Raw genomic sequence first — 27,573 nt, 5'->3', positions numbered from 1 at the left:
TTGTTTTGGGATTAACGTTCTACATTCTATTTTATCTTTCCTTTAGCATCATTTTACTCTATCTCAACTCTACCTTTATGCCATCACTCCCTTCCTCACTTTTCCCTTTTCGGTGTCCTGTTTATCTTACCCCTTTCCTGCTTTAGATTTTCCCTATTCTTTCTGTTTACCCCCGTTAAAATTTCACCCTACTTATATATCTAATCTCCAATCCCCTGCTCCAAGTCCATACACACCTCTCTCTTCGCTGTCTTAACTATCCAAAAAATTGTTTTTCTCTCTGTCCTTTTGTTGTTGTTCGTTTGAATGTAGATTATATCGAATGTTTATGCTTTTTTTGTGAGATTGTTTTGCTTATTCTTCTTTTGTTTATTTTTTTGTTTGTTTAGTGCTTCTGTCTTCCCTTGCCTCACTCAATATTAGTTGGTGTTGTAGTTTGTATTAATCCCCAGGTACTTGTTGCTGGCATTTGCTGGGATAAGTGATTGCTCTATTGGAGTTTTATCCCCAATATATAGTCTGTTTCCCTTTCTCTCTTAGTCTCTTTCTTGTCTCTCTTACTTTTTTTTCTTCTTTTTTTCCCTTTTCCCAATTTCATTTTGACACTCCTTTTTTCTTCTTCTTCTTTCTTTCTTTTTCCTCTTCTTCTTTCTCTCCTATCCCCTAATTTGCCTTTCTCTGGTGGTCACCTTTATTGGAGGTTATTAATATCGTGAATACATTTCTGTTCAGTGCCTTGTGTGTTGTACCTGGTAGTGCTGTATTTTCTTCCTTTAAATCAACGCAGGAGAGAGAGAACTACATAACCAGACACCCAGAGAAGAGAGACCATGGGGAGACAAAGAAAAGCAGGCATCACCAGAAAAGGAAGTAAACGAAATGGAGGCAAGCAACCTTCCAGAAAAAGAATTCAGAGAAATGGTCATAAGGTGGCTGAAAAGAATGGAAGACAAATTCAACAATATGAGCAACAACCAAGAGGAAATGAAGAAGAACCAAGAAGAAATGAAAAATGACATCGCTGCTGTAAAGAACTCAATAGAAAGCATCAAGAGTAGACTAGAAGAAGCAGAGGACCGCATCAGTGAGCTAGAAGACAAGATGGAAAAAAATACCCAAGTAGAGCAACTTCTAGAAAAAAAAATTAAAAGGCAGGAGGAGAGCCTAAGGGAACTTTGGGACAACACGAAACAAAACAACATCCGCATAATAGGGGTTCCAGAAGGAAAGGAAGCTGAGCAAGGAATAGAAAACCTCTTTGAAGAAATAATGACAGAAAATTTCCCTGATATAGAGAAGAAAAAACCCACACAAATCCAAGAAGCTCACAGAGTCCCAAGCAAAATGAACCCCAAAAGCCTGACGCCAAGGCACATTATAATTGGCAAACACCAACGACAAAGTAAGAATCTTAAAAGCGGCAAGAGAGAGACAGAAAGTTACATACAAAGGAACCCCCATCAGACTAGCAACTGATTTCTCAACAGAAACACATCAGGCCAGAAGGGAATGGAATGAAATATACAAAGTCATGCAAAGGAAGGGTCTGAATCCAAGAATACTGTACCCAGCAAGGCTATCAATCAAAATTGAAGGTGAAATCAGGAGCTTCACAGACAAAAAAGGACTAAGGGAATTTATTACCACCAAACCAGCAATGCAAGAAATGCTAAAGGGTCTGCTGTAAAAAAAAAAAAAAGAAATAGGAAGCGAAGAAGGAACACAGGTGTAAAGAATAGGAATGGCAACAAATAAGAACATATCAATAATAACTTTAAGCCGAAACCGGTTTGGCTCAGTGGATAGAGCGTCGGCCTGTGGACTGAGAGGTCCCGGGTTCGATTCCGGTCAAGGGCATGTACCTTGGTTGCGGGCACATCCCCAGTGGGAGGTGTGCAGGAGGCAGCTGATCGATGTTTCTCTCTCATCGATGTTTCTAGCTCTCTATCCCTCTCCCTTCCTCTCTGTAAAATATCAATAAAATATATTAAAAAAAAAATAACTTTAAATGTAAATGGATTAAATGCCCCAATCAAAAGACATAGGGTAATGGATTGGATAAGAAAACATGACCCATATATCTGCTGTCTACAAGAAACCCACCTCAGAAAAAAAGACGCACACAGACTGAGGGTGAAGGGATGGAAAAAGGTTTTCCAGGCAAATGGAACTGAAAAAAAAGCTGGGGTAGCAATACTTATATCTGACAAATTAGATCTCAAACTGAAGGACATAACAAGAGATAAGGAAGGCCACTTCATAATACTAAAGGGAGCAATCCAAGAAGAAGAAATAACTCTGGTAAACATATATGCACCCAATACAGGAGTACCCAAATACATAAAAAAAACTCCTGGAGGATATCAAGGGAGAGATTGACAGCAATACAATCATAGTAGGAGACTTTAATACCCCACTATCACCATTGGACAAATCCTCTAAACAAAAAATCAGCAAAGAAACATCAATCCTAAATGACTCACTAGACCATATGGAATTAATTGACATCTTCAGAACATTTCGCCCCAAAGCCACAGAATATACATTCTTCTCAAGTGCACATGGGTCATTTTCAAAGATAGACCATATGTTGGGACATAGGCAAAGTCTCTTCAAATTCAAGAAGATAGAAATCATATCAAGCATCTTCTCAGACCAGAGTGGCATAAAACTGGAAATCAACTACAATAAAAGCAACCCAAAGAAATCAAACACATGGAGGCTAAACAACATGCTATTAAACCATGACTGGGTTACCAGAGAGATCAAAGAAGAAATAAAAAACATCATGGCAACAAATGACAATGAAAACACTACAATCCAAAATCTATGGGACACAGCGAAAGCAGTCTTGAGAGGGAAGTTCATAGCTCTACAAGCCTACTGCAAAAAACAAGAAACAATGGTAATGAATTACCTAACCCAACAACTCAAAGAGTTAGAAAAAGAGCAACAAGAAAAGCCCAGTGTAAGCAGAAGGAAGGAAATAATAAAGATCAGGGCAGAGATAAACGACATAGAGACCAAAGAAACAATACAAAAGATCAACAAAACCAAGAGCTGGTTCTTTGAAAGGATAAACAAGATTGATGAACCTCTAGCCAGGCTCACCAAGAAGCAAAGAGAGAGGACCCAAATAAACAAAATCAGAAATGAAAGAGGTGAAATAACAACAGATCCTGCCGAAATACAAAGGATTGTTAAAAAATACCACGAACAACTCTATTCCAACAAACTGGACAACCTGGAGGAAATGGACATATTCCTAGAAAAATATAACCTTCCAAAACTCAGTCAAGAAGAATCTAAACAGGTCAACATGCCAGTAACTATGCAAGAAATTGAAGCAGTCATCAAAGAGCTTCCGGCAAACAAAAGCCCGGGGCCAGACGGCTTCACAGGAGAGTTTTACCAAACATTCAAGGAAGAACTAAAACCTATCCTCCTCAGACTATTCCAAAAAATTCAAGAGGAAGGAACACTTCCAAGCTCCTTCTATGAAGCCAGCATCACCCTAATACCAAAACCAGATAAAGACAACACAATGAAGGAGAATTACAGGCCAATATCCCTCATGAATGTAGATGCCAAAATCCTCAATAAAATTCTAGCAAATCGGATCCAGCAGTACATCAGAAAGATCATACACCATGGCCAAGTAGGGTTTATCCGAGGAATTTAAGGATGGTACAATATCCGAAAATCAATAAATGTGATACATCACATAAACAAATTGAAAGATAAAAATCACATAGTCATATCAATTGATGCAGAAAAAGCATTTGACAAAATCCAACATGCTTTCTTGATAAAAACTCTCAACAAGGTGGGAATAGAAGGATCATACCTCAACATAATAAAAGCTATATATGATAAACCCACAGCTAACATCATACTCAATGGGCAAAAACTAAAACCATTTCCCCTAAGAACAGGAACAAGACAAGGATGCCCACTCTCACCACTCCTGTTTGACATAGTACTGGAAGTATTAGCCATTGCAATTAGACAAGAAGAAGAAATAAAAGGCATCCAAATTGGAAAAGAAGAAGTAAAGCTGTCCTTATTTGCAGATGACATGATATTGTACATAAAAAAACCTGAAAAGACTCCATCAAAAAACTAACAGACTTAATAAATGAATTTGGCAATGTAGCAGGATACAAAATTAATGCCAAGAAATCTATGGCATTTCTATACACCAACAGTGAACTTACAGAAAGAGAGACTAAAAAAGCAATCCCATTTTCCATCGCACCAAAAAAATTAAGATACTTAGGAATAAACCTAACCAAGGAGGTAAAAGACCTATATGCGGAAAACTACAGGACACTGAAAAAAGAGATAGAGGAAGATGTAAACAGATGGAAGAACATACCATGTTCATGGATTGGTAGAATCAACATCATCAAAATGTCCATACTACCCAAAGCAATCTATAGATTTAATGCACTCCCCATTAAAATACCAACAGCATATTTCACAGACCTAGAAAGAACTCTCCAAAAATTCATCTGGAATAAAAAAAGACCCCGAATAGCCACAGCAATCCTGAGAAAGAAGAATAAAGTAGGAGGGATCTCAATACCAGATTTCAAGCTGTATTACAAAGCCACTGTCCTCAAAACAGCCTGGTATTGGCACAAGAACAGACATATAGATCAATGGAATAGAATAGAGAATCCAGATATTGACCCAAACCAATATGTGCAATTAATATTTGACAAAGGAGGCATGAGCATACAATGGAGTCAAGACAGTCACTTCAATAAATGGTGTTGGGAAAATTGGACAGATACATGCAAAAAAATGAAACTAGATCACCAACTTACACCATACACAAAAATAAACTCAAAATGGATACAGGACTTAAACATAAGACAGGAAACCATAAAAATACTAGAGGAATCCACAGGCAGCAAAATCTCAGATATATGCCAAAAGAACTTTTTCACTGATACTGCCCCTAGGGCAATGGAAGCCAAAGAGAAAATAAACAAATGGGACTACATCAAAATAAAAAGCTTTTGCAGAGCAAAAGAAACCATCAACAAAACAACAAGAAACCCCACTGTATGGGAGAACATATTTGCAAATGGTATCACTGATAAAGGTTTAATTTCCAACATCTACAGGCAGCTTATACAACTTAATAAAAGGAAGATAAATGATCCAATAAAAAAATGGGCAACGGACCTAAATAGAATCTTTTCGAAAGAAGACAGAAGGAAGGCCAAGAGACACATGAAAACATGCTCAAAGTCACTAATTATCCGAGAGATGCAAATCAAAACGACAATGCGATACCATCTCACACCTATCAGAATGGCTATCATCAACAAATCAACAAACGACAAGTGTTGGCGAGGATGCGGAGAAAAAGGAACCCTTGTGCACTGCTGGTGGGAATGCAGACTGGTGCAGCCACTGTGGAGAACAGTATGGAGTTTCCTCAAAAAACTGAAAATGGAACTCCCATTTGACCCAGTAATCCCACTCCTAGGAATATATCCTAAGAAACCAGAAACACCAATCAGAAAGGATATATGCACCCCTATGTTCATAGCAGCACAATTTACAATAGCTAAGATTTGGAAACAGCCTAGGTGCCCGTCAGCAGATGACTGGATCAGAAAACTATGGTACATCTACACAATGGAATACTATGCTGCTATAAAAAAGAAGGAATTACTACCATTTGTAGGCACCTGGATGGAATTAGAGAACATCATGCTAAGTGAAATAAGCCAGTCAATGAAAGAAAAATACCACATGATCTCACTCATTTGGGGATAATGAAAAACCTTATAAACTGATGAACAAAAAGATAGTTACAGAGGCAGTAAAGCATCAAACAGACTGTCTAATTACAGCGGTAAGGTTAGGGAGAGGTGGGGGAAATAAGAGATCAACTGAAGGACTTGTATGCATGCATATAAGAGTAACCAACGGATGCAAAACATTGGGGGGTGAGGGCATGTATGAGAGTGGGGTGTGGGGGGGGCAATGGTAAGATATGTACACATATAATACCTTAATAAAAATTTGAAAAAAAAAATAAAAAAAATAAAGGAATTAAATAAAAAAAAAGATACACTAATAAAAAGTGTAATATTGGCTTAAGAATAGTCACAGATCAATGGAATAGCATAGAGTCCAGAATTAGGCCCACATATATTAGGACAATTGATTTTCTACAAAGATGATAAGGTATTTGAACAGGGAAAGATGTCATCAACAAATGATGTTGGAACAACTGAATTTCCATATGCAAGAGTTAACCTATACCCTACCTGACAACATAGTGATTTAATTCAATGTAGTTCACAGTTCTAATGTAAGAACTAAAACTTTAATACTTCCAGGGGAAAATATAAGAGAAAGTATTAGTGACTTTGGGTTAGGCAAAGATTTCTTAGGACACTAATAGTACTAATAACAGAAAAATAATAAATTATACTTGATAAAAATAAAAACATCTGCTTTTCTAAAAATACTATTAAGAAAATATAAGACCAGGCCAAGAACTGGGGAGAATATTTGCAAACATATATTTAATAAAGTACTTGTGTTCAAAATATATAAAGAACTCTTATAACTAAATAATTAGAAAACAACTTTTAAAAAATGGGTGAAGTATTTCAGTAGAACCTTTGTTATGTAAAAGGCAAACAGGCACATGAAAAGATGCTGAACATCATTAGCGATTAGGAAAATCCAATTTAAAATGACAATCTGCTACACACCGCTAGAATGGCTACAGGGGAAAAGACTGTTAACTTCAACTCTTGGCCAGGATGTGAAACAGCTTTACTTGCATATATAGCTGGTGGGAACAGAAAACATTACAGCCATTTTGTAGAACTGTTGAGTATTCTTATAACACTTAAATATACATTTAATCTATGACCCAGCAATCCCACTTCTAGGAATATACCCAAGAGAAATGAAAACATATGTTCACACAAAGATTTCAACTGGATGTTTATAGCAACATTATTCAAAATAGCCAAAATCTAGAAATAACCCAAATGTCCATTGGCTGGTGAATAAACAAATTGTGGAACATCCAAACAATAGAATACCATTCATCAGTAAAAAGGAATTAATCCTGATACATGCAACAAAATTAATTAATCTCAAAAGTTATGAGTGAAAGAAGCCATATGAAATAAGAAATTCATATTCTATGATTCCATTTACATAAAATTCTAGAAAATGTAAACTAACCTGCAGTGACAGATCAGTGTTTGCCTGACTGAGGAGGAGGTAGACAGGGAGGGATGGGTAGGAGGGATTACAAAGGGAATAAGGAAACTTTTAGGGATGAAGGGTATGGTCATAACCTAGATTGTAGTTAATAGGTAAGTCAAAATGTATCAAACTGCATTCTTTGAATATGTACAGCCTATTGCATGTCAATTATACTTCATGCTGTTTATTTAAATATTTTAAGCAACATATATTTAAAAACATAACAAAATAGTTAAATATAGTCTATCTATTTTTAAAAATACATTCATTATCACAGACACAATGATACTTAAAATATCAAATAAGTTCAAATATCAAGTAAGTCACCTATGAGTTAACATTATTTTCTTGTAACCCTCTCTTGTTTTTGAAGACTATGTTATCTTTGTTATTAGCTGAGAAGAATTTGGCTCTGTTTTGAGCAATATTTCTTCCTAGGCATTCATGACTTTTACAAACTGAAGAATACTTTGATTTTATAATAGCAGAATACACAGAATCCTGATAAGTCGGCAGAATGACACAATAAACAAAGGAAAGCAGAAATTGCAGAAAGGTGCTCAATGCCATTTATTAGTAAAGCAAATATCTTACCACCTACCATCTGTCTTTTTCCTAGTTAGCTAATTATTCTAACAATAATTTCTAAATTTGTTTGAAAAGTTAAACTGAAATTTAATGTTCTACTTACCAGCTGTTTTTCTTGTCTCTCTAAAGCTGCTCGATCTCTGCTTATAGCTCTCTGTGTACCTCGTAACTCTCGATTCTGTTCCTTTATTACATCTGAGAGAACCACACACACAAAAAAAACACTAAATGTATGGGCTGTAAAATTTTCTTTAATAACATTTAAAAAACTGGGCTCAGAGTTCTCAGTGAAAAATACACATTGATTTATTTGATGTTAAATTTTTTCTTTCAATTCAGTGCACTAAAAAAAAAATCAGACAAATATTCAAACTTGATTTATAAATATTGATTATATACAGAATTATAAAAATGAGTGCAGTGTGCTCTCGTCTGAGGTTTAGCCAAAAGTACACATAAATCACAGTAAAATATTCCTGTAGAGAACTGATTAGTATACAATGTTTTATATGGCACATGTATATGTTACACACACATCCTTTTCATCTTTCCTTACTCCAGTATTATATGAAATTCCAGAAAGAAATAAGGTTATGTTTACTAAAGATTTTTTCTGCACTAAGTCACCATAACAGAGTGAAGCAGCAGATGCTCCAATGAATCCCATCTCTGCCACTTGATCATTATTTGTTGGCAAAGTTAGTTAACATTCTAAATCTCAGGTTTCTGATAAAAGAGTAAATAACATACACAATGCTCTGAAATTTATCTTACTAGTAATTCATCTAGATCCATTAGTCTTACCCTTTGAAGAATTAAAGTATTTATCTAGGCCTGATAGATGATAATTAGGGTTAATTATTACTAGAGGCCCAGTGCAAGACATTTGTACATCGGCGGGGGGGGGGGGGTTCCCTCAGCCTGGCTGCACCGTCTCACAGTCCAGGACCCCTCGGGGGATGTCCTTAGCATTGCCATGGAGGCGGGAGAGGCTCCTGCCACCGCTGCTGTGCTCACCAGCTGTGAGCCCACTGGCAAGCCTGGCTTCTGGCTCAGTGGCGCTCCCCCTGTGGGAGCACACTGACCACCAGGGGGCAGCTCCTGCGTTGAACGTCTGCCCCCTGGTGGTCAGTGCACGTCATAGTGACTGGTCGTTCTGCTGTTTGGTCAATTTGCATATTAGCCTTTTATTATATAGGACAGTGATAACTTCAAAGGATCACAGATATGGATGGTAATTCTTACCAAAACTGATCTATCATTGTCAGGAATCTTTTAGCTGTTTTACATATATTATACAATATAATGTTCATAATAATGCTAGGGAGTTGATTTTCTATTATTTTATATATAAGAAAGTTGACTATTAGGAAGTTTAAAAAACTTGCCTAAGGTCACAGAGAATAAGCAGTAATGCCAGATTTGGACCTAAGTGTTCCATCTTCAGAACCAGTGATGTTAATCACTTCACTAGAGAAAATTTTCATTGAAGAGATAGATTTTAAAACAACAACAGAAAGAATAGTTTTATTAGCAAACAATGGTGGGAAACTGGATGAAAAAGAATGAAACTGGACTCCTGCAGCACACCACACATATAAATTAACTAAAAAAAAAAAAAAGATTTAATGATCCAAATTTAAGAGTTAAAATCATAGGACTCTTAGACAAATACACAGGAGTATATCTGCATTCAGAGATCATAATAATCTGGCCACTCAGTGTATATATGGTAAGAGTCTATTTTCCAGAATATATAAAGAACTCTTACAACTCAAAAACAAAGACAAACAACCCCCTTAAAACTGGGTGAAGGATTTAAATAGACATCTCTCTGAAAATATACAAAAGGCCAATAAACACATGAAAAAGATAGTCAATACTATTAGCTATTAGGAAAATGAGATACCAGTTCACATCTACCATAATGGCTATAATCAAAAACAAAAAGGGAAAACAGCAAGTATTGATGAGATATAGAGACTGGTATATTTGTACATTGCTTGTAGGGATGTAAATTATTTCAGCCCCTGTGGATAACAATTTGGTGGTTCCTCAAAAAGTTAAAAAACATAAAATTACCATATGACCCAACAATTCCACTCATAGGAATTCAAACAGGTACTTAAACAAATACTTCTACACAAATATTCATAGCAGTACTATTCACAATAGCCAAAAGGTGGAAACAACCCGTATATCCATGAACAGATGAATGAATAAACAAATTGTGATATCTATACTAATAAAAGCACAGGTGGTCCTCGCGCCCTCGCGCACGATATCGTCACAAGATGGCCGCCACAAGATGGCCGCCACAAGATGGCCACCACAAGATGGCCACCACAAAGATGGCCACCTCAAGATGGCTGCCACAAGATGGCTGTGTGCACTGCGGAGGCAGGGCCCGGCGGCTGCTCTGCGCAGTGAGGCCTGGGGGTCCCACAGCTCCGTGCGGCACGAAGGAGGCTGGTCCTGGTGTCCCTGCCACCCCACACGGAGGAGGCGGGTCCTAGAGGAGGAGGCGGGTCGCAGCAGGGGAGGGCAGTTAGGGGTGAATGGGCCGGCAAGGGAGCAGTTAGGCGTCAATCAGGCTGGCATGGGAGCGGTTAGGGGGCAATCAGGCTGGCAGGCAGAAGCGGTTAGGGGCAATCAGGCAGGCAGGCAGGCGAGCCAGCAGTCCTGGATTGTGAGAGGGATGATGTCCAACTGCCGGTTTAGGCCCAATCCTGCAGGAGATCCATATGTAAAATGTATACATATGTATAATAGAATATTATCTATATACTAGAGGCCTGGTGCATGAAATTCATGCACTGTGGGTGGGGGGGGGGGCTCAGTCCGGTCTGCACCCTCTCGCAGTCTGGGAGCTCTTGGGGGATGTCCAGGAGCCCTCGCTCCTTACTGCCCACCTGCTCGCTGCTCCTTACCACTTGGTTCACTGTTCCTTAGTGCTGCCAGCTTCTGGCTGAGCGGCACGCCCCCTGTGGGAGTACACTGACCACCAGGGGGGCAGCTCCTGTGTTTGTGCTCCACACCCTGTATGACAGAAACTTTGCAGAGTGCCCTCTCGCACTCCGGGACCCCTTTGGGGGATGTCAGAGAGTCTGTTTTGGCCTGATCACCCCAGGCGAGGACAAGGGACCCCACCTGCGAGAGGGACTCCGCTCACTCTGCAGAAGCCAGGGAATGACCGCAGGAGGTTAACTCCAGGGTGTTTGGCCCGTCTCTCCAAGTCCTGCCCAGCTGGCCACCTTCTAATTAATTTTCTTTCAATGTGCACAAATCCATGCACCAGGTCACTAGTTTAGTTATAAAAAGAAACAAAGTACTGATAGTTCCATAACATAGATAAACCTCAAAAATGTCACGCTAAGTGAAAGAAGCCAGATATAAATGGTCACATTTTATGATTATACCCATATGGACTATCCAGAATAGAGAAATTCGTAAATACAGAAAAACAGATTGGTATTTGCCAGGGTTGGGGAGAGTGGGAATGATGAGTCACTGCTTAATGGGTGCAGGGCTTCATTCTAAACTGATGAAAATGTTTTGGAACTAGAGGTAATGGTCATACACCACTGTGACTGTATTAAATGCCACTGACCTGTTCACTTCAAAATGGTTAACATTATGTGAATTTCACCTCAACTAACATAGCAACAAAGCCAGCAACCACTATCCTTTGTAATGATGGAGCATCACAATTTATGTTCTACACATTTCTGTGTAGAGTGTAACTTATCTCAGAATAAAAATAATACTGAGTAATAGACAGTATATATAGCAAGTGCTTCACAATAACCCCAAAAGGTAGTTAGATACTATTTTCACACGTATTTCAGAGGAGAATATATCTGGTGAGATAATCTGCCCAAGGGAGAAAAAGTGCTAGGATTCATATACAAATGGTCTGATAGCATGGCCTAGGATTTTAACTACTGCATTATGCTGCTATGATGCTTTTTGGGTAAACAAGAAATAAAGTTATCAGAGACATAATCCTTATAAATATAGATCCATATCAATAAAAATATACAGTATTTCAAACTAAATGAAAAACATTAGTCATTATACAAAATTTAACTAATCAATTACAATGACTTTCTAAATAAAAGTTAACATAAGATGCCAGAGCTCCTATATCCTACATACAAGATATCCATTTCCCCTTCTTTGCTTACTCTGCTTTTCAGCTAAGTTATATCAGCAAACATCCCTTGCTCAGGGTTTACTAAGAACACATTCTATATGTTCCTTATACATAGAAATATAAAGCCATACTATATCTTTAAGGGAGATGAAGAGGCATATGTCTCTCCCCCCAGCCTCTTCCTTCTGGATGGGAAATGCACAATTCATTCAACAAAAAGAGGGACATTCTGTAGACAAATATATTTGGGAAATGTTGAAGTTGAAAAAAAACACAGTTTTATTTAGTTCAAGCTTCTAATTATGTTTAACATATGAATATGCACTGTAAATCCCTAAGGGAAGAATATATTATAGATATTTTCCAAATTTATTAAACCAAGGATTCCTTTTAAGAAATCTCTATTAACATTTCCTAGATACTAATGTCCCACAGAGCATTGGCTGAAATCCTATTCTAAAACAATATGATTTATTAGTTTGCTAGTGCTGTCATTAAAAACCCCACAGTCTAGGTGGCTTAAACAACAGAAATTTATTTTATCAGTTCTAGAGGCTGGAAGGCCAAGATCAAGGTGTTGGCAGATATGATTTCGATCGAGGCCTCTCTTTTTGGCTTGTATTTAACTGACTTCTTGCTGTATCCTCATATAGCCTTTTTTCTGTGTGCCCATCCCTGGTATCTCTGTCTCTTATAAGGACACCTGTTCTATTGGATTAGGGCTCAGCATCATAACCTCATGGAATCTCAATTACCTCTTTAAAAAGACCCTATCTCCAAATATAGTCACAAAAGGGTTAGGGGTCCAACATATGAACTTTGGGGGGACACAATTCAGTCTACAACACATAATATCTTTCTTCTGATATCTATAGACTAAACAAAACAGCAAAGAAAGCTCTCATTTCTTTTTCTTTCAAAAAAAAATCATAAGCCTTTTCATCCTTAATACTCAAACACTCACAGTTTTGTTTGTTTTCTTATTGGTATGAAAACATTTACCATTTACCCTACTGTTTCAATAAAAAATATACTCTAAATTTAAAACTGTGAAATTACAAATGAACTTTTGAAATATAACCCCTTTGTGTACTAAAAACCCCCTAGTTTTTAGTATAAGACAAAGTATTGAGATAGTGATGATGGTCTAAAGCAGTGATTCCCAACCTTTTTTGGCCATGCCCCACCTAAGCATCTCTAAAATCCTGATGTCCCCCCACCATGACATATAATTCTTATTCAAAAAGTGAACTCCTAATAAGCCTAAAAGGCCATTAACTTGGTCTAAACAAGCTTCCAAAGAACATGGCATCCATGAAAGAGAAAAATAAAAGAATGAAAGGACAGTTGAAATACTGAGGAAGAAATCACTAAGAAATTGTTTTAAAAAATCCTATATAATAAAGAGGTAATATGCAAATTGACCATCACTCCAACACACAAGATGGCCGCCCCCATGTGGACACAAGATGGCCAGCAGGGGCAATCAGGCCTACAGGGGAGGGCAATTGGGGGCAACCAGGCCTGCAGGGGAGGGCAGTTGGGAGTGACCAGGCCAGCAGGGGAGGGCAGTTAGGGGTGACTGGGACAGCAGGGGAGGGCAGTTAGGGGCAACCAGGCCGGCAGGGGAGGGCAGTTGGGGGTGACCAGGCCAGCAGGGGAGGGCAGTTAGGAGTGACCAGATCTGCATGGGAGGGCAGTTGGGGGGGACCAGGCCTGCATGGGAGGCAAGTTGGGAGGGGGGACCAGGCCTGCAGGGGAGGGAAGTTGGGGGGACCAGGCCGGCAGGGGAGGGCAGTTAGGGGCGACCAGGCTGGCAGGGGAGGGCAGTTAGGGGTGACTGGGCCAGCAGGGGAGGGCAGTTAGGGGAAATCGGGCTGGCAGGGGAACAGTTAAGCATCAATCAGGCTGGCAGGGGAGTGGTTAGGGGGTGATCAGGCTGGCAGGCAGAAGCGGTTAGGGGCAATCAGGCAGGTAGGCAGGCAAGCAGGTGAATGGTTGGGAGCCAGCAGTCCTGGATTGTGAGAGGGATGTCTGAGATTGGAGAGGGTGCAGGCTAGGCTGAGGGACACGTGCACCGGGCCTCTAGTAATAATAATAATAAGTGATATGAAAAAAATAGCAAAGTTTCAACACATATAATAGAGAAATGAAATGCATAAATATATCACAATATATATTTATATACTGTATATGAGGCCCCTAGAACTACAAGAAATGCAAAAAATTCACTATTAATAACTCATTCTCAAATTGCCCCCCTTAAAAATCAAATTGCCCCCCTGTGGGGCGTTTGCCCCACTTTGGGAACCACTGGTCTAAGGTTACAAGAGTACTAAGCAATAAAAGAATCCACCATATTAATAAGTTTAATAAGTTAAATTGTGGCTAGATCGTTGACACAGGTGCAAAGCAATTGCTGAAGCCTTGATTGCTCAGATCTAGATTTCTAATAATAAATACTTTTTCATTACTAGGATGTATAATGTACACACACACACATACTAGTATGTATCTTTGTCCTGAGTTCCTGGAACAGAGCTCATATAATTCTGGGAATTTCCTGAGTGATAGAAATGTCTTTTGACTCAGAAAGGGGGGCCCTTAGACAGTGTCAGGATGGGGCTGGTTACCAGAAGATCAAATACTTGATTAGAGGGTGGGAACTTTCAGCATCACTACTCAGGAGAGGGGAGTGACCTTGAACAAAGAGATTGGTAGAGCTTCTGGGTTGGCGAACAAATAGACAGGCTGGGAAGGTGGCATGCCCAGAGAGAGCATGGAAGCACTTTCTCTCATCTACTCAATACCTTCCTTCCATTTGACCAATTATTCTTGAGTTTTATCCTTATAAAAAACCAGTAATAGTAAGTAAAGCACTTCCCTGAGTTCTGAGAGTTTTTCTAATGATTCTCAAATGTGAGGAGGGAGTTGTGGTGACACCTGAATTTATAACAAGTTGGTCAGAAGTAATGGTAGCAACCTGGGACTTGTTCCTGGAATATTAAGTGAGGACAGTCTTGCGGGACTGAGCCCTTAACCTATAGACTCTGTGCTAACTCCAGATAGAAAGAGTTACAATTTAACTGAATTGTTGGATACACCCAGTTAGTGTCAAAGAATCAGAGTAAAGATTACAGATATCTTTGTTGAAAAACCAAGTATTATGAAGTGGGCAAAGGGGGGTGGAAATGGGGGACATCTGTAATAGTGTCAACAATAAAAACAAAACAGTTTCATGACATGAAATTTTAACAAAACATAATTTAATCAAATAGTTTTACTTCCCCTTTCTTAATTTTATGTAAATATGTGTACCATAACTGTCACTGTATATTAGAGAAGGAAAATAAAGAAAATTAACTACTGCAAATTCCACAGCCTATTGTTAATAGACCTATTAATATTTAAACTGAGCTATAAACTGAAAGCATATAATGTTATACACTAAAACACAGTCATAATATTTTAAAACACATTATGGTAAGTAGAAAAAGGTAGTAAAATATTTTTCATATGAAATGATAGGTATATCATATAAAACAAACAAATTGCTCTTTAATTTTTAAAAAATAATCTCTATACTAAACCCACATTTAATGACTTTGTCTTCTAGATAATTCAGAAGGAATAACATCAGGAAAGGTTCTAAGGCACTTTCAATGTTTTTAAGGCCAAGTTTATTTTCCATTATATTTATTTCTTAGTACGTCTGATTTCTTTCCCAAATTACAAGCTCTTTAAGAGGAGGGAATGTATATATTTTATTTATTTATCCATTTGTATTTCCACCTTACATCATGCCAACTATTATCCCAATATGTTAATTAACAGTGATCTAAATGAGTATAAACATATATACTGAAATATAAAATAATTAAACATATTGCTTTAAAATGTATCATAAAATATATTGGCTATCAAGGCAGAAAGTTGATATTAATAGTAAAACCTGAACTATGATAGATATTGTTCTACAATGGAAAAAATGGAGCATTGAAATAATCAATGCTTTCCCCTCTTTTCACTGAGTCCCGACAATGACAGCAACATGTATAGGGTACTGCTGACATCTAGGAGCTTGGCTCCTGTCCATCCTGCTCCCCTGCTGATCCTTTGCTTCCCTCTCCAGGTAAAAGAGCATTCCCTGAATCCTTATACTCCAACACTTCATCTACCTTGTGGGCTGTTGTGAAGCACTTCACAGTAGGTGGTAATAGAAAACTTAAACTGAAAATGTCAGAAGGACACCTATGGTGTGTTCTGTCACCATTTGATGAGGTAAAAAGGGTCTGGGGCTGTCCCTGCCACCACCCTCCCTACCCTATAACCAGCACAACACTTAGAGAAAACCACACAGGCCACTCTTGGCAATAAAAGCTTGTCTCAAGCCTTTAAGACTCTTAGTAATAAACCAGATAACACATGCATGCACTAGACTAGAGTAATAAGGTCTCAGACTTAAATTTTGGACGTAGGAAGACATAGACAGAAAAGGTCCTTCTGCTTTCTTTGACTCTAAGTCAATAAGGTCTATCTGCTTACAGAAAAGGAAAAAAGAAAGCTGAAAATTAAAAATCTAAAAGGTCCTCCCTAGTGAGGTCTGAGGCCAAGGCCCAACTTGAATTATGGCTGTCCTTTTACACCATGCTCATTTACATACAATTTGCTCATTAGAGGATTACAGAAAAAAAGTAATTATCAACTGTAAATACGAACATTCATTAATCTGCAGGGAATATTGTTTAAGTGCCTATCTTTTGAGGGTTGGGGCTGTCTCAAGCTTGTAGGGCAGTTCAGGATTACTGTCTCATGAGCATGAGGCACAACACGCAGATTATACCACTCAGTGGGAAGTCAGCTGGTCTATTAGACAGCATCTACTCTACCATATACTGGGTTTTGTCCTTTAAGGTCATGATGGACTTTTTAATCTAATACATCATATTTTCTGCTTTTAAATGTATTCTTTAGGAAAAATCATTTTGATTTATGCAACTTTATTTCTATCAGTTATCTTGAATCTAACCATCACATGCACAAAATAGGAGCACAAAATATTCCATCCTGCTTTACCATTTCTGTTAATTGTTAACCTGTATCCAGATCCCAAGAGGGGAGGGAACTCCCCCTTTAGATTAATCTACAAGCTCTGCATCAGCTGGTACCATTGGAAATAGTGGGTATAGTGGCTTTGGTATAGTGGGATAATGGGAATTTGAGAAACTCTGATCATGACAGTAAAAACAAGAGCCAGGAGTGTGAGTTCAGCAAAAGCAGGCATGGTGGAGCTCACCGATGAACAATAAGGTAGAAAGTAGTCCTGACTATGTGGGGATGTGCAATCTTCTTCTGTAGATGGGGGCTGCAAAAATGGTACCAGCTCAAAGGGTAAGGGGTAAGAAAGGTCAGTATCTAGAAAATGCTGGCTCTAGGAAACAAATTTATTCAAAGCCAGAAGGAAAATGACAATGAGAGAGTAGGTGAGGAGGAATTAGAATTTCATATGCAAAGTAAATTCGTTTCTCAGGCTTTGGAAATGGTATCTTAGAAATCAGGGAGAAATGGTATCAACTTAATGAACCAGTTTTGATACATGGTAAAGAAAAAAATAAAAACAAAACAAAAAAAAAAAAAACAACTATGGGAACCAGAAAGAACAGTGGAAGATCATGCCAACAGCTTTACTCTACATATGGTCCAGGGAGCCAAGGATTCACTTAAGAACTAGGCTGAAGTTGGAAAACTCAGCAGAACTTGCTTGGAAAGAAGATGCACAACACTAAAGAGAAAACAGGAGACTAGCCCTAAGGTGGCATAAAAGGAAGTAAAAAGGAATGTGTTGTTTTTTCCCTTACCAGTAAACTCTCAAAAGTCACTCAAGCCCTGAGGAATTGAAATGAATTTATTACTATTTTTAAAATATCGGTTTTTGGAGAGCTGAAGGAAAGTATTTAGATGGGCCAACTATGAGCAGATCTTTAGGTTACATTTGGTTCTTACACAGGCTCTGGCCCTGCCTTCAAGAACAGCTTAAGTTCAGAAAATGGTCCAAGGTCATTTTTCAGCTTAAACAAGTAGGGAAATGAGAGGGAAAGATCATCTGTCTCGCAGACACCTGGATTTGAAGGTAAGTAACAGTAGCATGAAAAGAAATACCAGTCTTTGGTATTATGAAAGGGATGGAGAAATACACAGGGAAACTTTTTCTAGAAATATCCATTCAAAAGTATGGAGGAGACCTTTGCTCAGAAAAAAATGCTAGGAAGGCTGTACTGTGCTCCTGAATCCCACATGTAATAATAATAATAATAATAATAATATTTTAGTGTGCCAAGAATGTAGGAGCCAAGTAGAAAGTATAATCTGAGTTTTTAAATACTCAAAATAATAAGCCCTAAGGGAACACCCATCATCCTATGAAAGATTTGGGTACTCTAGGCAGCACCATGAGAATATTGTTTTTTTATTTGGAAGAAAGCAGGTATGTTTCTGGAGGGAATTCAGTTTATATACATGGTAGATTTAATTCCCTCTTGAGCTATTAGAAATGTGGCCTCACAACTGAACTCTTGATAGGAAATTTATCCCAACTTAGTCAAAACTCTACAGCTTCTGTTGCACTCTGGATAACTAGTATACATGGGTAACAGCCCAATGAGGCAAAGACTTTGAAGCTCTGTTCCCTCAAATTATCTCTAAACTTGCACTAAAGTTCAAGGTGGGTGGCAATAATATGGATGTAGGCTATAGTAAGCTCTGGATACTAGAAATACTACTTTGGATCAGGGAATACTATCATTTTGGAATTTAGTCTTTAAATTACAAACTGCTGCAAAGATATTTTCATTTATGTTGAAGACTCTGCAACTTTGAAAAAGTTAGAATAAGCAAGCATAAGCAAACTTTGGAAGAACACAAGGATCTACTTTGGTTTTGCTCAATGCAAGTCAGGAAGGAGAAGCTAAAAAAAAACAACAAAAACCAAAAAAGTACTGAGGGATTTAACATAATTTGATGTGGCATCAGAGAAGAATTCCTAGAGAAGGAAAAAAAACCTGAGATTATTCAGGTTAGCTAGAGGAAGAGAAAAAATAATTTTTTCCATACGGGCATCATAAGCAAAAATATGTCCATGAACAAAGTATGGTATATACTGATAAATATGAGAACAGTGTAGCTGGACAGTATAATGTTCAAAGACATGACCAAAAAGAAGGACAAGAAGCAGATCAAAGATCATATGTGCCTTATTAAAAGCACCTACATGATCCCTATTGGTACCAGAGAGTCAATGAAGGGGTTTATACTGAGGAGTAGCATAGGAAGATCTGGGTTTCAGGTATATAAATCACACAAGCAACTTTGTAGATGAACGATTTAAAGGCTGTGAAACTACAGCAAAGAAAAACAGGTGATGCAGTAAAGTGCAGGATAAATGGGATATGAATGACAACAAGGATTTAAAGAAATGCACAGGAAGATCATATGTGTCAAATATTTAAGAAGCAAAAGGAGCAGACTTGGTAATTAACTGAAGGTAGAGGACAAAATCAAGAACTCCTAAACACTGGAGAAGAACCCAGGAAAGGAAGTGACTTAAAGGAGATGGTGATGAATTCGGTTGGGGATCTCTTTAATTTGACATCCTTTGGGACATCTAGGTAGAAATACTCAGCAAACTACTGCATATTTTGATCTAAGTCTCAGAAAAATATACCTAGAGAAACAAATTTGGGATACATCAAGATTTAGGTTATAATTAAAATAAGAGTCTGAATAAGATCATGCAGATAGAGAATGTACAATTAGCATAATCGTAGCCCAAGCTGGAACCAATAGAACACTAACATTTAAGGAGTAAGTTAGAGGAAGGGAGGAAAGGATAAAGGGAGGAAGGGACAAAAGGAGAAAAGAAGGAAAAAAGAAAACAGAAACCTGAAAGGAGAAAGAAAAAGAGGAATATGAGGAAAATTACGTCATGGGAGCCAAGAGAGTTTTAAGGAAGAAATTTTTATCAGATTCAAATGTAAAACATAGGCCCAAAAGATGATCATTAAGAAATGGCCATTGGATTTGGTGATCTAGTACTAATTGATGATCTTAACAAAAATCTCCTTTCATGAGATAGATGTAAGGCAAACTGCTGTAAAATGGGGAGCATCTGTGAAACAAAGAGGTGGAGATAGGAGCCATCACTACAAGAGGTTAAGATGAAGAGCAAAAAGAGGTAGGGTACTGCTGCCTAAGAAATACTGGGTCAAGAGAGAATCAGGAAAAGAGAGCTGTTTCCAGATCTATCGTCATTAGATACTAAAGTTCTACCACTCATTCTGAGAGAACAGTCTGGCTCACAGACAAAAGGTAACATTAAATGATAACTAACAAAAGTTGAGAATTCCAATTACTTAGCAAGAACAGCAAAATTAAACTGTGCCATAGGATTATCTATTTAAAAAAATAACATTGATAATATTCAAAAAGATTAGGCCCTGGCTCTGCCATTTAGTAGTTGTATAACCTTGGACTAATTACTTCGTCCTTTGCCTCTCAATTTCCTCATCTACAAAGTGGGGATAATAACAGTACTCATAGGTGTTGCGAGAATTATAATAAGATGCTGCATACAAAATGCTAACTTGGTGCTGGCTTAGTGTAGGACCTCAAATTTGTCATTATCTGTATACATAAAAGCCTAAGTGACTGAACGACCAGTCGACCAGTTGCTATGACGCACACTGACCACCAGAGGGCAGACGCTCAATGCAGGAGCTGCCCCTGGTGGTCAGTGCTCCCACAGCAGGAACGGTGCTCAGCTGATAGACGGGCGCCAGACGCCAGGCTCATGGCTGGCGAGGGCTGCTGCAGCAGCGCAAGTCTCTCCCGCTTCTGAGGCAGCACCACCGCGCTGCAGGGCCAGGATGAGCAGGAGCAGTGCAGCACCCAGCCCGGCTCGGGCTCCTCCCCAGCCACCTGCTTCGGGCACTATTACATCCCCCGAGGGGTCCCAGATTGTGAGAGGGCACAGGCCAGGCTGAGGGACCCCACTCGTGCATGAATCCGCTAGTTTAGTATAACAGACAAAAACTACATAGTGCATAAAGAACTTCACTTTTTAAGAGGCATATTTAATTGTACATTTATGACAAGTACTCATGGCATTCTGATTTACAGGGTCATAATTAGCTCCAATAAATAGGTCACCATTCATCCACTTAAGGAAAAACAATACACTGTAAACACTTTACCCTAATATATTTGCATATATCTTATAAATCAGTAAAAGGAAAAACAAGGCCTCAATTCTAATTTCAAATTCAAAAGAATCTTTCTCTTGTATGGCACTGAGGTACAGTTCTCATTAATTTCTATAACAAAGTATACAGTGCAGGGACTTGTTCATCTCTGTGTCAAGAATGAATTAAACATAACTCTGAATAGTAATAAGTGTTGTATGTTGTCTCCCTTTTTAATTTACATGTGCAGTAATCTTTAATGATATAGCATGCAACTCTTCCAGCCAATCCAAGGAGACAAAAAGATTCAATTATTTTCCAGGTCTATAAGCAGTTACATACTTCCTTATATATCAGAATTTCATTACTGCCTGGAACAGATAAAAAGACAGCATATAGTAAAATATCTTATGATCAATAGTCAACGAGTCCAAAAATATGGGAGAAATGCATAAAAATACATTTCATAATATATAGCCTCATTACTGCTAGGAATACCATCACCTTTTAAACAAACAAAAAAAACTATTTAATAAAACAAGGAGTAAAATCCTCAGTAAAGCTCCGTATCAAAATAATAAAAGTATAGTTCTAGAATTAAGATGTCATCAAGTGATTTGAATTGACATGATAATTTAAAAAAACATCAAGTATATAGTTTGGTAGTTATAGTAGATGTACATGATGGGCAAATTTATATTCAGAAATTCATATACAGATCTTTAAATCAGTACCATAGTTTCCAGCAAAAATCTTTAAGACTTTCTCCCCCCTCACCACCACATATAAGTCTAATTAGCAAAAACATTATTTCTTGGATGAATTAACCCAACTGCAAATGAGTATACACTTAAACACCCTCAGTGTACACCCTCATTGTCTTTATTTTTATTCAGCTCTATACATCAAGCAAAATAATCATCAGATTGCTAAAAGCACCAGGAAGTACAGCAATGAGAATACAGAACTGACATTTGACAGATCTTAAGCAATTAAAGCTAACAAGTTTGGCTTTTAATGTTAAATTAAAAAAAAATAATAATTTGTAACACCACAGTAAGAAAGATGTAACCCCTTTTCTCTGTTTAGTAAAATTCTCACTATATAAAACTGAAACAAAGAAATAAACCTTTTTTCCTTCCCTGGAGTACTATATAATACCTGAAAATCACAATATTAGTACTGGAACACTGAAAACATAAAGTGCCACGTTAAAGATTAAGTAAATAACATTCTCAGGAGTAACCCACATAAACCCACTTCACATCATTGTATTACATCCTAAGGCAACTTGGTAGTTATTCTGGTATTGTAAATGGTTAATAAAAAGTCTCAGTTAATTAAAAAATCTAGAAATTTTAAAAAAATATTTTCACCCACTCAGGGTAAGTAAAAATTTATTATTAGGGGTAAGATGACATTACATGTTGAAATGAAGGGTTGAGTGGCAGAGTAAAAATGATGTCTTTGTTATCCTCCCCAAAATAATTTTGCTTGAATTGGAATAGTCAATACAAAGAATGAAGGAGTTACCCCAGGTCTGGATTGAGCATCCTGTTTGTACCAATCACTGTCTAGCTACTGCTGCTCCTTTTGTGGCAGAGTTAGACCCTTACAAAGAACTGATTCTTTGGTTGAACCAGCAGCAGCCTAGACTCAATATGCAATGAGAAACACTTGAATGAATTTGATTCCTGGTAGCAGTCAATGAAAATATCAAGACTATCAACAATCAGTGTTATATGCAAATACATTACAAACATTGCTTACTAGTATAAACACCAATTTGCATATTCCTGTACATCCACTTTTCTTCCTCTTTGGATAACATTGAGCTAAATGTTTGAAACAATGAAAGCACCTTAAAATGTAAACTTCTATGTAGGTAACACACACCACATCTCTTACTTTAGATAGCAAAAGTTAAACACAAGGGAGAAAAATCCATTATGAAACTAAATCCAGGCACTTCCATTGGGTTTCTTTTATTTTTTCTATTGGTGTCAGTCAAGAACTGTTTCACATCTCTACTGATGGGGTGTTTTTAGGACAAGACCAACCCAGACCCAAGTTCATTTTGATAACTGGAGCCTGTTTACCCCCCTCCCCAACCACTTTCCGCCCCCCTTTGTAGGTGTAAGTTTCTTCTAGGCAGTAGTACAAATCCAAACTGAAGAACGAACTAAACATCGAAACTAACGAGAAATTCATTAAATCACCAAGTCTAATGACACTCAAGGGCCAGCAGCATCCTGCCTCCTCCACATGCTCAGGATTCCGCTAGGAAAAAAAGGGGCGGGGGGTAGTGTCATCCGAAGGAGGAAGCCTGACTGCCCAGGTGGTGAGGCTGAGGTGGGCGAGTCAGGGAAGAGGAAGCAGAAAAGTGACGCACAAGGGCGGTCACCTGTGGGGCCACTGGATCCAGCCCCGCCCCCAGGGACTGCCGGGAGAATCGCGGCCAGAAGCCCCCCAAATACGCCTGGGGAACACTGCGCTGGGCCCCTTCGGGCCGGCCTGGAACTTACCATCCACGGTTTTCTTCTTGAAGAAGGACGCCATGGTCAAGGACCGCTCCCAGGCGGCCCGGTTCGGCCCGGTCCGGGAGAGGACAGGGGAAAGGACAGGCCCAGGGAGGGTTCGGGGAGGCGAGTCCGAAGGACAAGAGGAGAGGGCAGGGTCTCCAGGCAGGACCCGCAGAGGGCGGTATCCGCGAAGCCTACCGCAGCCGACTCTCTGGCGCTCAGGTGACTGCGAACTAAGACACTTTTTGGAGAAGTCACTTCTAGGTGGCGCCTGCGCGCTGTAAGCTGCGCCTGCGCACCGAGTCGCCTGAAGCCGCCGCCGCTGCCCTCACTTCAGCTGCCGCCCGGTCCTCCCGCGTTCGGGGTCCGGGCGCCGCGATCCCGCAGGGGCTTGCGGAGGTAGCTGATCGTGGGGGCCGCGGGCCGGCGCGGGGGCCTTCTTGTATGCGGGTTCCGTGCTGAGTGCTGGCGGAGATGAGCCTTGCTCAGCCCCTTCCCCTTTGCCGGGGGAAGCGGGAAGTAGGGGTCCCCGCCGTCCTAGGACCAGTGTGGGTGGTCCGGAACCGGTTGATTTACGATCAGCCCGTAGCTGTCAGTATCAATACCGCGCTAAGTGCAGGCCTGGCGGCGACGCCGAGGTGCGCGCCGCGGAGAGAGTCTCTGGAGTGCACGCTCTCTTCCGCCCCAGCTCGCTCAGCCACTTCCCGGCGCCCGCCCGCGGCCCCGGCGCAGCCCCTGCGGCCCGGGACCCCAGCGCTGACGAGAGGCCCTGGGCCCAGGGCTCGGACCCGGGGTCGGCTCAGGTGATCTGGCTTCTAGGGTTGGAGAGAGCGAGGAGGAAGGAAATGGGGAGCAACTTTCTTAATGCAACACTTTAATGTTCTCAACTGGAAACATGAACAGCAAAATACGTCAAGCCTATTTTTAAAAATATATCGGTTGCTCAAGAAAAATTCATGGCTATAGTGTGAACCTATTAGAATGCTATATAACGGTATGTTGTTTTTACCGTGGGAAAAAAAGGCACCCCCCCCATATCATGTTAAAGTAATTTAAAGAATCCTTGTGTATATAAGCATAAATATAAGCATAAATAGTCTTTGGATCAGGACTTTCAGTTCATTGTTTTACTTCATTGTGTGTGTGTGTGTACACATATTTCAGTTTAATGTATTATTTCACTATTTAGAATCTTAGTTTGCTTTGAACTTTCCCCTCCTAATTATTAGTGCTTTGAGCAACACTGCCTTCCACAGGATAAAAATAATAATGGCCTATTGTTTTTCACAGATGTGTTTTCTGATAGGGAAGACACTCCAATAATCGTGTCAATATTATCAATCACCTCTAGCAATATGAATAATGTCTGGAGGATATTTTAGTATTTGTAGTATTCAGACTTCCCAATCTCCCCTACCGGTGTCCCAACCCCACCCCCACCCCCAGCCCGCCCCCCTACCTTAGATAGCAATGAAAGCCCTCAGTGTCACTGACAATCCTGCAGTTCCTACTAAAATTTCCCTAAGAGTTTGCTCATAAAAACTTTCTCAGAATGACAATAATTGGCACGGTAAAACTGCATTACTCCTCAAGTTATTCCAGAGACTATGGGAAGGTGAAGAATAAGGAAACAGGGAAAACTGTGAGGGGACTTGGTCTGGGCACCCAAGACCTGGTCTTTCCCGGAGTGAACTGGGGCAGAAAGGCGGTTTGCCCTGGCTGCCTGTTGTAATGGATGGCACTGAGCTGTGCTTGAGTGCTTGAGCAGCAATAAGCTGTCTGTGTGTGGTAATCAGACTCTTCCCTGCTGCAGTCACTCTTGTTTTATGGCCCCTACAGATTCCCCCCCACTGACCCAATTGTAACAGTTGGGAAAATGCCAACATACTTAACAGCAACCATATGGAAGACCCTCCAAAAGTGCACAGCAGGAGCTAAAGACAGGGCTTGTTCATTACAATAAAGATAAAATAGAAATATGTGGTGTTTAAACCCAACACTCTAGTGGCTTGGTTCTCCCATAGTTTGAAATAGGCTGACATTTAAGCTGATATGCACGAGACTGTCGGCCAAACTACAGTGCTGCATAGTTGATATGTATATCACTTCTTATGTGAAAGGCATGTACACGTAAATATAACTGAGATTTAAGACACCAAGAAGCCATAAACTACAAACAATATATTTTTCATTTGTTTAAAACTGCCACCTGCCCATACAAACTCATTAAATCAACAAGATACACATAAGCATCGTGGATAGAGAAAACATTGTAATGTCACTCTTTTTAAATCTCATTAAGAAATAATTAACTAATATACTATGAACACATCATTATGATCCAATACTCTTCTCCCAAATTGCTCAGACAGTGAAAAATATTTATTGCATACCTAATGACACATACCATGCTATTCTGGGGACATAGCAGTGAAAACACAAATGCAGTTTTTTCCCCCCTTTTCTCTTACCTTTCTAACAGCTTTTTCATCAGTTCACAGAACTCAGGAACCCCGTTCACTCACTAGGTTACTGGTTTATTACGAAAGATATTAAAGGGTAAAAATCAACAGCCAGGAAAAGAGATACTTAGGGCAAGGTCCTGAATGCAGAGCTTCTGTTTCCCTTGGAATGTGCGGCCCAGACATGGTGGCACATGAAGCCTTCTGCTTCACCGACCTGGAAGCTCCGCGAACCCCGTTTTTTGGGTTTTCATTACATTGCACGTGTGATTAAATCACTAGCCAGTGGGGGCTAAACTGAATTCCCGGTGCCCTCCCTTCTCCAGTGGCTGGGGAGATGGGACTGAGAATCCTGACCCTCTCATCATGTGGTTGGTTCCCCTGGTGACCAACCCCTATTCTTAGGTGCTTTACAAAGTCCCCTGAGGTATGGTTGAGAGGGGTTTGTTATGAATTCAAGGCACCCTTATAGCTTAAGGAATTCCAAGGGCTTTAGGAGCTCTTTCAGAAATGTGGACAAAGACCAAATGTGTATTTCTTATTATAAATCACAATATTACACTTGTCCATCACAGAGAAGCAGGCTTTGGCTTAGTGTAAGAAAAAAAGTTTTAGTTATAAAATCACTAAATCACAGGGATGTAATGTACAACATGGGGATGATAGTCAATAATAATGTATTAACCCTGTATAGTGACAGATGATAATTAGACTTCTTGTGGTGACCTTTTCACAATGTATATAAATATTGAATCACTTTTGTTGTATGCCTGAAACTAATATAATATTGTATGTCTATTAAAAATAATGATACTATTAATATAATAATACTTTTGAAAAGAAAGAAAAAGAGCTCTTAAAACCAGAGCTCTTCTTAAATGGGATGTGTGCTGTGTGAGATAGTGAGCTCCTTGTCAAGAAAGAGTTCAAGCAGGAGCAGGTTGTTGTAGATAGGATTCCTTTGATCTCACTCATTTATGGAATATAATGAACAACATAAACTGATGAACAAAAATAGATCCAGAGACGTAGAAGCATTGAACAGACCGTCCAACCTCAGAGGGAAGGCGGGGCGGGGGGGGGGGGGGAGGGTGGTGGAGATAAGAGATCAACCAAAGGACTTGTATGCATGCATATAAGCATAACCAATGGACACAGACAGTAGTGGGGTGAGGACATGTGCTGGGGGGACAGAGCAGGCAGGGAGAGGTCAATGGGGGAAACGAGACATATGTAATACCTTGAAGAATAAAGAATTAAAAAAAAAGAGTTAAAGGCTTGATTGGAAGGTTTCTAAGGTTCCTTTAAAGTCTGGAATTTTATTATCATTACTAGAGGCCCAGTGCACAAAAATT

General features: G+C 39.3%; 1 protein-coding gene across 2 annotated transcripts in view; it reads right to left on the bottom strand.

Moving 5' to 3' along the window:
• The window catches only part of CHMP2B (charged multivesicular body protein 2B), a 41,056-nt gene extending 16,548 nt beyond the window's left edge, over positions 1 to 24,508 (bottom strand). Inside the window, exons 1-2 of one of the 2 annotated variants that reach the window (XM_080656947.1) lie at positions 23,760 to 24,508; positions 7,946 to 8,037 (exon numbers count right to left, since the gene is read on the bottom strand). In XM_080656947.1, coding sequence (XP_080513073.1) covers positions 7,946 to 8,037; positions 23,760 to 23,793 — 126 coding nt within the window. In that variant the 5' untranslated portion in view covers positions 23,794 to 24,508. The remainder of the gene's footprint in view (positions 1 to 7,945; positions 8,038 to 23,759) is intronic. The other variant, XM_080656948.1, reaches the window with a different exon arrangement.
• Between the last annotated feature and the right edge of the window lie 3,065 nt (positions 24,509 to 27,573).

Source organism: Plecotus auritus (assembly GCF_963455305.1).
Source record: "Plecotus auritus genome assembly, chromosome: 2".
NCBI lineage: Eukaryota > Metazoa > Chordata > Mammalia > Chiroptera > Vespertilionidae > Plecotus > Plecotus auritus.
Note: the sequence above shows the minus strand (reverse complement) of the source record. Positions and strands in the feature narration are given on the sequence as shown.